Below are 12,141 nucleotides of genomic sequence, written 5' to 3'. Positions count from 1 at the left end.
GTGCACAATAGCCACGTTCCGTGACATAGAAAGCAACAGAAGAAACGTATTTATGTCCAGTGATATGCTGGATTGTGACAAGCTAATTACACTATTGACTTACAGCATAATACCAGAGGCACTGTGGGCACACAGCGGACACAGATCGGTCCTCTGCCGTTCATGTCCGCAGAATGATGCTTCCCTGAGGGGACTGGTTAAATACAAATCACCGCACTGCCTTAAAGCTTAACAAACTGCCTTTCTTACCTATATACTGTATAAAAGCATACATCTTTTATGCTTCATCTGGTTTGCTTGTAGTGGCCTATGTCTAGCTGTGATTTGAGTAAATCTTCTCTGAATCTACAATACAATCTTTTTTTTTTTGTGGTGGTCTCTTATATATTGGAATGTTTCTGGGATACTGTATTTAACCTTTACTCTCAGGAGTGATGTCTCACCTGGCTGTAGAGTCACTACATTAAAGGGGTTGTCTACTACTGCTCAACCCTTGCTTAAAAGGGAACCTGTCACACAGTTTGTGCTACTTAAAGAGAACAGCATAATGTAAGGTCAGAGACTGATTCCAGCAATGTATACTTACTGAGCTGATTGCTGCAGCTTTTAGAAATTGTTTTATCAACAGATCTCACTAAAGGACTACTTGGGATGCTGCCAGGTAGTCCACCCATGCCCTCACCACTGATTTGTACCTGTCTGCTTATGCACAGTGTTCACCTAAAGCTGTCAATCAGTGGTGTGGGCAGGGTTTTACAGAGCTCAGCATTCAGAGTACTGCTAGATCTGTAGCAGGTAAAACAGTTTTTAGTCAAAACGGCAGCAACCAGAAAAGTTCGTGACACATCGTTGAAATCAGCGTCTCTGCCTCTACATATTGCTGCTCTCAGATAGGGTAGCAAAAACCTGGTGACAAATTTCCTTTAATGAATTTAGGGCCCCATAGAAAATATGAACAGTGTATACTCTGCTCCTGCAATGCAGTTCCAGCGATGTGGGCACTGCCATTACAGACCAGTGGCAGCCTTTACTATTTAGTCAGAGCGGATGTCTGCTCTTACAAATTATTGATGAGCGGCAGCCAATCAGCACCTGTTGATTGGCTGCAGTGGTCATGTGGCACAAAAATGTCACAGCATCCCTTGGGGGACAGCAGCACCTACATCACTGAAACTGCGTTGCAGGAGGTAAATGTACATTATTTTCCTCTTTTGTGGGGTGCTGAATTGATTAAGCAGGGGTTATCCAGTAGTCTATAACCTCTTTAATTTAATGTTTCAGAATGTCCGCAGTATAAAATAAGCACAAGAAGGGTTGTAACTAGAACGTATCCACATGTAATTCTTTCTGGTAGAACAAAATGTTGATTTTGTATAAATGTAGACTTTTTGGGGGCCTAGCCCTAATATTAGAGACCAAAATAAGGTTTTGCTTTTAGTTAATGATATATTTGTCATATGCTTTTGATTGGAAATCTGTATAATCTTTTTATAAATGCTGTTACCAAATCTTTGTCGTTTTATGGAGATTAGTCAGAAAAACACAAGAATAAATGAGAAGTCTTTATTTGATATGACAGTATACAATGGTTAAGAGCAGGCGGGCAGGAATGGTGTGCGCAGATGCAGCCTCCGTCACATGCACCTATCATATAAATACAGGACATATAATCGTCTTCAGGTCCCATTCTTCTCACAAAGAAGTGAATGATGATGGCTAAGCCACTGGACGGAATAAGGTGGGTGCAATCAGCTAATATTTCCCCCTCGTAGTGTTTTACAGGTCACAGGCCCCAGCTTAGTCAAAAAATTATTTTCTTTCCACTGTGCAAACAAATCTTCAGAGATTTTAAAGTCCGCCTGCAGACAGGAAGAGAAAGCGTTGTGGCATTAACCAGGGACCTGCTGAAAGATTGCAACTAAAGACCCCGATTCATCACTGCTGTGTCTCCACTTTTCAGGAATAATTTGTTCCTTTTTAGTGGCATTAGTATTTGCTCCACTTTTCAAATTGTCTGTTTTTTAAGTCTTTTTTTTTCATCTTGAACTTAGCTTATCCAGGTGTTTTAGACAGATTCATAAAATGTGACTTTTACCAAATGTTGCATTTTTTGGGCACATCTCACTCCAGTCCCTGATGGAGTAAGGTTACTGAAGGAGTTTTCAATTTGACACACAGAAAAACTGGTAAAAAACAAAAAATAAGAGCATTTTTGACTTTGTAATTTTGTACCAAATTCAAGAACCGTGTGCACCATTTTGCTGAATTTGGCAAAAAAGACTCAGTGAATAACACAAAAACAAAAAATGTAAAATGACTGCAATAAATAGTAAATGATGAATCCGGGAACTTTGTGCACAAATGTGGAGTAAAATAGGAAAATACCTGCAACTTTTCAAAGACTTTCTTCTTCGGTTTAAGCTCTGCCTCAGGTTCTCCATTCTCATATCCCTCTATATAAACTCGCTCTCCGGGAGCACATTCTACAGGAGGGTCCAGAGGTTCTACCTGTTTGTTTTCTCCTTCTCTGAGAGGAAAAAATGGAGGAAACGCTTAAATGTAAAAATGTAATTTAGGAACAGTATGAGTATATATTTAGGAGATCACTTCCGCTTAAAGCTAATTTACACTCAATCAGCAAGTCTATGAAATATTGGACCATGAATCTTTTAGGTTTGAATTCTTAATTACGACCCAGAGCACTTCAGTCTTTACCTAGTTAAAGAGGACCTCTCACCAAATGTTTCATGTTGAACTGGACACAAGATGTAATAGTGGCTTCAGAGCTAAATAAAACTTAAAACACACACACATACATACATATACATATATATACACATATACATATATACACACACACACACACTTCACCTCTCCATTGCAGAGATATTAGCGATCAAAGTATTTAGCACTGAATGAGTTAAACTTGTTTAGTCCAAGAGGGTGTTATCAGGGTTTTCACTGGGGGTGAGTACTTCTACCTGTAAGATGCTGCCCAATCATAGCTTACAGTAGGTTTCTCAATGTGTGAGATGTAATGATACAGCTCTGATCTCCTGGTCTAACCTTCGGCATGAGTGAAATGTTGAGGAAGCGGCAGTACAGCAGAGTTTTGCTATGTCACATTACAAACCCTTCTATCAGCTCTCCTTCCTTCATAGTACTGTCATGTCTGACCCTCTACCACACTGTCTGTCCGAAAATGTGTCAGTAATCACACTTATGTCTGTTGTGCTCAACTTGCAATCGTTCTGCAGTGAAATCAAAGCAGAGTATCATTACATCTTACACAGGAGTAGCCCAGAAAAGGCAGGTTACTCCTGTGTGAGACATAATGATAGCCCTGATCTCATTGTAGAGCGTACAAGTTGCTTGAGCACAGCAGACATAAGTGTGATTACATCTCACACACTGAGAAACCTGCTCCACTTTATGTTGGGGGCGTATTCTTTCTCCAGAGTGTTACTTCCTACAAATGATTGGTCAGTGTCATACAGTGTAAAGAAGAACACACCCCCCAGAGAACAATCACCTGATAACACAAATTTGAACTTAACAAAAGTTAACTTTTAGGTGCGAAATACTTTGATTGCTAATATCTCCTCAACAGAGAGGTAAAATTAAAAACAAAAGTTCTTTCACTCTTGATACTATGAAAAAATTTGGTGTAAGATCCTCTTTAATGACAATCAGTGCTGCCATGGGGATTATATTTATACATACTGCATAACCTAAACTAAAATCCTGTTTGGCACTAATATATCAGACCTATACTGCATAAGTTATTTCTAAAAGCAAAATACATCACAGTATATATACAGTATATCAATATATATTTTTTGTTTCTTCTTTATTGACAATTGATTTTCTAAAAGCAAACCATAAGTTGCATCACATCCAAGTACTCTCATACACAGTGACTGTTCTTCTAGCATTGTGTGCAGTCATAGACACAGCACAAACATCCTTCAACAAGGCATAAAGATGTCAGGGCATAAGGGTTGACCTCTGTTATGATACTTTGACCTATCTATAGGATACGTCATTAATATCAGATCGGTCGGGGTCTGACACCCAGCACCCCTCACCAATTAGCTCTTACTGACTGGCAGCGGCCCGATAGAAGTAGTGTATGGCACTGAACAAAGCTGCTCCTTACACTGTTTAGCGGCCATTCCCTATACTGCAGCTCAGTCCCTAGTCATTCATATAAGAGTTCATTTGCACTATCCAGTGAGTAACAGACTGGTTTACATGAAAAATACACTAAATATAACACGTTACATGTACAGGGAGAATAATAGGGCTAGCCTTCGTTGAGTGGGGGGCGCCAGTTGCGCTATCTAGGGTGCCAAACTCTGCGGCTAGGTAGGGAAACTTCTAGACTGTTAATAGGGTGAGTTTTCTCATTTAATTCTAACTTTGCCACTTATGTGCTCTATCACTTTAGCTGACACGGTTTATAATATTATACTACTCTACTATCATTGAGTGGTCTTATTTGTTTGAGGACATTTAGTAATAAGATTTTTTATCTACATTTTTTTTAAAAAAGATAATAAAAATGACTTTATATTTAGTGTATTTTTCGGATATACCCATACACTAGAACAGTACTACAATTAATTAGCGATTCCGGACTGGTTAACAGCTGGTCAGCGGTGGGTTGCTGGGTGTCTGATATGACCTATCTGATATTGATGATAACCAATCAGCAACATAGTAGTGGATGAATCCTATATGTGGTATCTTTATTTTGATAAATTTTATTCTCTGCGTGGATAGCCGAAAACCACAACAGTCATAGTTACATAGGTTGTAAAAAGACCAAGGTCCATCAAGTTCAACCTTTCTTCACCAATTATAAATTGTTCTGAAACATACAAAAAAAAAAAAAATGGGCACACTCCCAGGACTTTAGATTAGAACAATTTACGGTTCAGATTGTCCAGCAGGAATTTCATTTTTAAAGTGCAAAGATACTGTGACGCTAGTCACTGCTCACAGACTTACTGTGAGGAAGAATAGTCAAGAAATCAGGGGTCACTACCAAGAGGGCTCGTTATAAACAGAAGGGTGAAACAAAAGCGCAGTCAGGTACGGTCTGAGGTCAGAGTATCAGGAAGGTAGCAGATCAAGACAAAGGGATAAGTCAGACAGATGGGCAAAAAGGTAAATCCCAAGTCAGGAATGAAGATCAGAATACAACGAAGTGTACAGAGCAAGCACGCACACACCACACGAGCGAAGCTACAATTGGCAAAGATCTAACAATTGTATAACTAGAGGAGGAAGACATGTGAAGACTCAAACTTCAAGGTTAGATTTTAGAAAGGCAGATTTTAAGAGACTCAGAAAGAGAATAGGAGGGATCCAATGGCTGGATGTCCTTAAGGACAAAAATGTCCAGGAAGGATGGGAAATTTTTAAAAATGAGATTCTCAAAGCACAATCGTTAACAATCCCGAAAAGTAGGAAGAATGGGAAGCATTTAAGGAAACCAGGATGGATGAACACAGAACTTAAACACATGCTAAAAAGAAAGAAAGAAATGTTTATTAAATGGAAAGAGGGAGGCATATCTAAAGAAGATTATAATGCAGTCTGCAGATCCTGCAGGGCACGTATCAGGTTAGCTAAAGCTGACAATGAATTAAGGCTTGCAAGAGATGTCAAAAGCAATAAAAAAGGATTTTGGGGGTATGTCAAAAGTAAAAGAAAAGTCAAAGATGCTATAGGATTTTTACAGGATGAAAATGGAGAAATGGTAAGAGAGGATGTTGAGAAGGCCGAACTTTTTAATTCCTATTTTGCATCTGTTTTCTCTCAGAAAGAAAATGTAACATCAACTGATCTTCACTGTCCTTTTAAAGGAATAGAGGAATCCAAGTTATCAGTAAACAGAAAGATTGTGAGGGAATATTTAGCTAACATAAATGAGTTCAAGTCTCCAGGTCCAGATGAATTACACCCCAGAGTACTGAAGGAGATTGTAGAAGAAATTTTAGAACCACTCTCCATAATCTTTGAAAATTCTTGGAGAACAGGAGAAGTCCCAGAAGACTGGAGAAGAGCAAATGTTGTTCCTATCTTCAAAAAGGGGAAGAAGGTGGACCCAGGGAACTATAGGCCGGTGAGTCTGACTTCTATACCAGGAAAGATCTTTGAACAAATTATTAAACAACATGTATGTAAGTACATGGATAAGAATGAAGTGATTAACCAGAGTCAGCATGGGTTTGTAACTAACAAGTCATGTCAGACTAACTTAATTTCCTTCTATGACAGAATCACTGACTGGGTGGATCAGGGAAATGCTGTAGATATAGTATATCTTGACTTCAGCAAAGCATTTGACAAAGTATCTCACATCATCCTTATTGAAAAAATGACCAAGTATGCAATGGACCAGGCAACTGTTAGGTGGATTCATAACTGGCTTAGTGATCGGACTCAAAGGGTGGTTGTAAATGGCTTCACATCCAGCTGGATGAATGTCTCAAGTGGGGTACCACAGGGCTCCGTCCTGGGACCTGTATTGTTCAACATCTTTATCAATGATTTAGATGAAGGAATTGAGGGTAAACTGATTAAATTTGCTGATGACACAAAGCTAGGAGGGATAGCTAATACTAGAGAAGAGAGAGAGAGGATTCAAAAAGACCTAAATAAACTGGAGCAGTGGGCAGCAACCAACAGAATGGTTTTTAACCGGGAAAAATGCAAAGTACTACATCTGGGCAATAAAAATGAAAAAAGCATATACAGAATGGGAGGAATAGAGCTAAGCAACAGTACATGTGAAAAAGACTTAGGTATACTAATAGATCATAGACTGAACATGAGTCAACAGTGTGATGCAGCAGCAAAAAAGGCAAATACAATTCTGGGATGTATTAACAGAAGCATACAGTCTAGATCACGTGAAGTCATTATCGGTCTTTACTCCTCTTTGGTCAGACCTCATCTGGAATACGGTGTACAGTTTTGGGCACCACATTTTAAAAAAGACATCGACAAACTGGAGCAAGTTCAGAGAAGAGCGACCAGAATGGTGACTGGTCTGCAAACCATGTCCTATGAGGAACGGTTGCAGGATTTGGGAATGTTTAGCTTGCAAAAAAGAAGACTGAGAGGAGACTTAATAGCTGTCTACAAATATGTCAAGGGCTGTCACATTGTAGAAGGATCATCTTTATTCTCATTTGCACAAGGAAAGACTAGAAGCAATGGGATGAAACTAAATGGGAGGAGACACAGATTAGATATTAGAAAAAACTTTTTGACAGTTAGGGTGATTAATGAGTGGAACAGGCTGCCACGAGAGGTGGTGAGTTCCCCTTCAATGGACGTCTTCAAACAGAGGCTGGACAGACATCTGTCTGAGATGATCTAGTGAATCCTGCTTTGAGCAGGGGGTTGGACCAGATGACCCAGGAGGTCCCTTCCAACTCTACCATTCTATGATTCTATGAAATGTCAGAGTGCTAAATAGCCCTGTCATCACCCAGAATGAATGACACCTGGAGGAGATCCCATACACCCAGCCAGATAGGATAGTTGAGCTGCCGATCAGCATTAACACTTCTGCCTCAGAGTGGGCGGTAGGACTGTTAGGCCACGGCTCCACTATCAGTATTTGGTCAGTATTCGGTCAGTATTTTTTCTCAGGAGTGTAAGCCAAAACCAGGTGAGAAACAATCAGAGAAAAGGTATAATAGAAATAAGTCACCAATTCTGCATTTATCACCCACTCCTGGGAAAAAATACTGACCAAATACTGATAGTGGAGCCGTGGCCTTACTCACAATCCTGACAGCTCAGCCAGCCCTCAATCCCATAGGATGGCAGAGCTGTCATTCACAGCGTCCCTAGTACACAGTGAGTGGTGGAATCATGAGATACGTTTTGTTCAAATGAGGGTTGTTGTTTTTTTCAAGGCAAATTCAGATAAGCAGTTCATGGACTCACATAGATGCACAGAGCAGCATGCCTTGTGACTCCACTCCTCGCATCTTCTGAGGCTTTAGGTTACACAGCACGACAATGGAGCGTCCCACCAGCTCTTCTGAGGGCACATATTTCACCAGTCCACTAACCACGGTACGTGGACTCTCTTCACCAACATCAACAGTTTCCACATACAAGGTGTCTGCATCTGGATGCTGCAGAAAAAAACAGCAGATTTAATAAATACAATAGACCCTATTGTCTTAAAGACTTAATAACAGACAAGAGTTTAGGATGTTAAAGCATACCTGTCATTTCACATGTGGAATAGCACCATTTCTGGCCAATTATATGACTCTTATCCAGCATTTTTTTCACCAGATTTCCTCCCTGCATGCTGTGTTTTTAGTTGTATCTGAACTATTGGGTAGAGCCTAGCTGTAATGATGTTTCACATACACAGAGACACGAAGGAATCCTGCTCTCCTGTCTCTTAGATCAAAGATTGCTACCCACGATAACCTCAATGAGGGTAAGGTAAACAATAGGTGAACACTTTAAATATACATTTTTATAAGAGAATAACAAAACATTCAACACTTATAAAAATCAGGTGCCTCTTGTGTGAGGGACTAGCTGAAAAATCACTATAAAGAGCCAGCCTGTATAATAAATTTAGAAGTAAGCTCCAAAGAACGGTACTGTTATACAAATGTATATCCCATGCAAGTATGTAGCCACTTTCCAATAACAATCCTGTAGGAATATAACCCCATGCACCTCAATAGGTGGTGGGTAACTGGAGGTTCACGGTTTCACGAACATGTAGAGATCACAGAAAGTGCAAGTGCATGTAATGTCAGCTTTAATATATACCTCAAATAAGAGCCTATGGCTAATAAGTGTCCGTGCTTTAGGAGAATAGAAAGATTGAACTATCAATAGCATGGCAACAGTATACCTGTGGTTAGGAGCTGGTGCAGGCAATGGCTAGAGCTGTCAGATGTCCCTCTACCCCAACGTGCGTTTCGTACACACTTCTTCAGAGGGAGTCTTTGGACTTAGTTACAATGATCCACTCCTGACTCTGTAGCAATTGTTCAGAATCAACAGCACCGTGGGGACAATGTACAGCAATACTGAGCAGTGTTGCTGTTAATCCTGCACCGAGGTGAGAAACACAATGCTTCTCCCTCTTCCTCTCTCCATAGACTCTAATAGCCAGCTGTAATTTAACACCTCGGAGAGCTGGCAGTCTGTCTTATTTTGAGTAAGACATATTTTATCTGTGAATGAGGCGTTCAGGGGAAAGAGAAGAGAATTTTAAAAGTGGAGAATGAAGCATATTAATCTGATAAGTGTTTTATATTCTAGTGTACTTTTGACTTGTGCAAAGTCTGTTGAAACAGTGGCCATACAAGTATGGTCTGTAAAAGTGGGGCTTTCGTTAATTTTAGAAAAATTTAAAGTTTCACAATCATTGAAACAAAGCCAAACACAGCCACCTTAAACTTAAAAAAGTAACATCACCTCTCCTGACATGTCTATTTTACTAAAATATTTTATTCCTCATGAATAATTCTGGAGCATCTTTTGTTAAAACGCACCCTTGTGTCATTTCTCTAGTATTCCTCCTGTAAATGAATTAAAAAAACAAGAGAAAAAAACTGGGTGTTTCCCTGGTCAATAGAATGTCTCCAGACACAGTAACAGTTGTAGCACTGATTGGACAGCATCAAAATGTGTAGGGTCAAACCACCCAACTACTAAAACTTAACTGTCAATTTATCCGTCCAGGAGATGTTACATAGGAACAACACAATTCAGAGTACTAAGAAGTTTCTCTGGTATGAGGAATATTAGTATTCACTATAATAGACATGTTATACAGAGTTGATGCATTTTCAATAGTTTCATATAATCCATGGTAAAAAATGCATAACATACAATAGATGTATGAATGTGGGGGGTGGGGAACCCCCCACTGCTCACTACAATAGCTGGAAATCTACTTACCCTGTTCACAGTCAGCACCTTCCCAACTCTCAAATCCAGGAGAGAGGGAATTACCTCCTCTGGGCCAGTGCTTTTAGTTTGAGTTTTAGGTGCTGTCTCTAATGATAAAAATAATACTGTTAAAAAGCGACAAAGTTATCTGCAAAAGCCTTAATGATGGACCTAAGACACAATACAATAATGTTGGACCCTTGATTTGTTCCAGAACGTTCTGAAAGAATATGGTATGGAGATATAGTGGTAAAAATGTAGGTCTTCGTTATGGGAAGAAACGTATAGAGTATAACAGATGGAGGATGTCCATGTGATTGAGATAAGAGCAAAACCTACTCACTTTGCTTGGTGGCATCTGGATAAGCCTCATTACTTAATTTCTTCAGTTCCGGGTTGTTGAATTTCTCTCTGATGGGATCTAACAATTTATTGAGAGCCTTCTCTACTGAGGCTTTCAGATCTCCAGGATGGACAGTCTGCAAAAGTCAGATAAAAAACAGCATGCTGAGCATACATGTTAGGTAAGCACAATGCACATCAAAGATGTTAGTAAATTGGGGAACGTTACAATCAACATCTTACCTGTTCAGCAAAGTCTTTTTCCAGTGAATCAAAGTCTGTGTAGGTTTTATTCCCACCAAATTTCTCATCGCGAAGAATAACAAACTCTGAAAAACAAAAGCAGATCAGATATAAGAGCTATAGGACAGGTCAAATGAGACATCCTTCTTATCAATCGTGCACTCACCTGACTTGAGAGGGAACAGAACATGCTTGACAAAGCTTAAAACGCCGTTATTCTCTATATTTCCTGGCTCACAAAATGCTTTCTTCAGCTTCTTCTTCACATCTGAAGGGGAGTCTAGGAGATCAATTTTGGATTCCTGAAACATGAGATAAAACAATGAATTCCTCAAATCAAACTTTTCAGCAGCATACACACAGTGATAAGAGGTGGACCTCTTGAAGGGAACCTGTCACCAGGTTTGTCCCATATGAGATAAGACCAGCACCTTTCAGCCCTCTTACACAGCATTCTAATATGGTGTATATACCCCCAATCTAGCCTGCAACAAAATAAAAACACCTATTAGGCTGATTTCACACGATGGGTTTTTAATGCGTTTCCGCAGCGTTTTTGCAGCTGCAGAAACGCATTAAAAACGCATGGTAGAAGGGCAGCAATGTTCCCCAATTGAAATCTGCATGTGCTGTGCCCATGATGCGGATTTTTCCGCAGCGTAAACGCTGCGCTCAAAAATCCGCAGCATGTCAATTAATTTTGCGTAAACGCGGCGTTTTCGCCGCCATTGACTTGCATTAGAACGCGCCAATTCCGCAAGACTGCATTTGTACTTGCGTTATTGGCGCGTTCTAATGTGCGGATGGTACCCGGGTGTGGAGAAGATGAGACTCTCCTCCACCACACCCAGGTACCATTTAAAAAGCTGTAAAACAAGAATAAAATAAAAAATAAAGATATATTCACCTTCTGACAGCCCCCGGTCTCCTTCCCTCTGCTCGCGTGCAAGACTGAAGGACCTTCGGTGACGTCACAGTCATGTGACCGCAGGCCCTTCAGCGCAGTGTCTCGCGATATCCCGGCAGCCAGGAACAAGCCAGGAACGAACGCGGCAGCACACACACCGGGGCATCAGAGGGTAAGTATAGGTTTATTTTTTTATTTTTAAACATTCTTATACGGTCACACTATATAAATCCATGCTGTTTGCATGAATTTATATAGTGTGACCTAGTTGTCAAGCACTTTCCAAGTGATGCTAAAATCGCCTGGCAAGCGCTTGTCAATCCGCATGCCGAAACGCATGTGAATCCGCATGTATTCCGCAGGAAAAACGCATGTACAATCCGCATGCGTTTTTTCTGCCAGGGAGATGCAGAAATTTTCTGCTTCATTTCTGCATCGTGTGCACATACCCTTATTCTCACCTGCACGGCGCTCCGATCCGATGGGTGTCGCTGGTCTTCGTCTGATGCCTCTCTACTTCTTTCGATGCCGTCCTCCTTCTGTGCTTCGCGTGGATGACGCATCCTACGTCATTCACAGTATCCCCGGCATCGTGCTCCTTAAATAGGCGTACTTCTTTGCCCTGTTGAGGGCAGCGCAAATTACTGCAGTGCATATGAACTGGGAGAGGTCAAGGAGACCTGGTCAGGACA

At 40.4% G+C, this 12,141-nt stretch overlaps 1 protein-coding gene across 4 annotated transcripts in view; it reads right to left on the bottom strand.

The window, feature by feature from the left end:
- Positions 1–1,549: 1,549 nt before the first annotated feature.
- Positions 1,550–12,141, bottom strand: part of YARS1 (tyrosyl-tRNA synthetase 1) — an 80,346-nt gene continuing 69,754 nt past the window's right edge. For all 4 annotated transcript variants that reach the window (XM_073665664.1, XM_073665667.1, XM_073665666.1 and 1 more), the window contains exons 8-14: positions 10,709–10,844; positions 10,543–10,628; positions 10,301–10,436; positions 9,967–10,064; positions 7,972–8,165; positions 2,386–2,527; positions 1,550–1,859 (exon numbers count right to left, since the gene is read on the bottom strand). In XM_073665664.1, coding sequence (XP_073521765.1) covers positions 1,749–1,859; positions 2,386–2,527; positions 7,972–8,165; positions 9,967–10,064; positions 10,301–10,436; positions 10,543–10,628; positions 10,709–10,844 — 903 coding nt within the window. In that variant the 3' untranslated portion in view covers positions 1,550–1,748. The remainder of the gene's footprint in view (positions 1,860–2,385; positions 2,528–7,971; positions 8,166–9,966; positions 10,065–10,300; positions 10,437–10,542; positions 10,629–10,708; positions 10,845–12,141) is intronic.

This window comes from Phyllobates terribilis, unplaced genomic scaffold (genome assembly GCF_046119375.1).
Source record: "Phyllobates terribilis strain yellow unplaced genomic scaffold, ASM4611937v1 Scaffold_2__4_contigs__length_985480577, whole genome shotgun sequence".
NCBI classification, from domain to species: domain Eukaryota; kingdom Metazoa; phylum Chordata; class Amphibia; order Anura; family Dendrobatidae; genus Phyllobates; species Phyllobates terribilis.
Note: the sequence above shows the minus strand (reverse complement) of the source record. Positions and strands in the feature narration are given on the sequence as shown.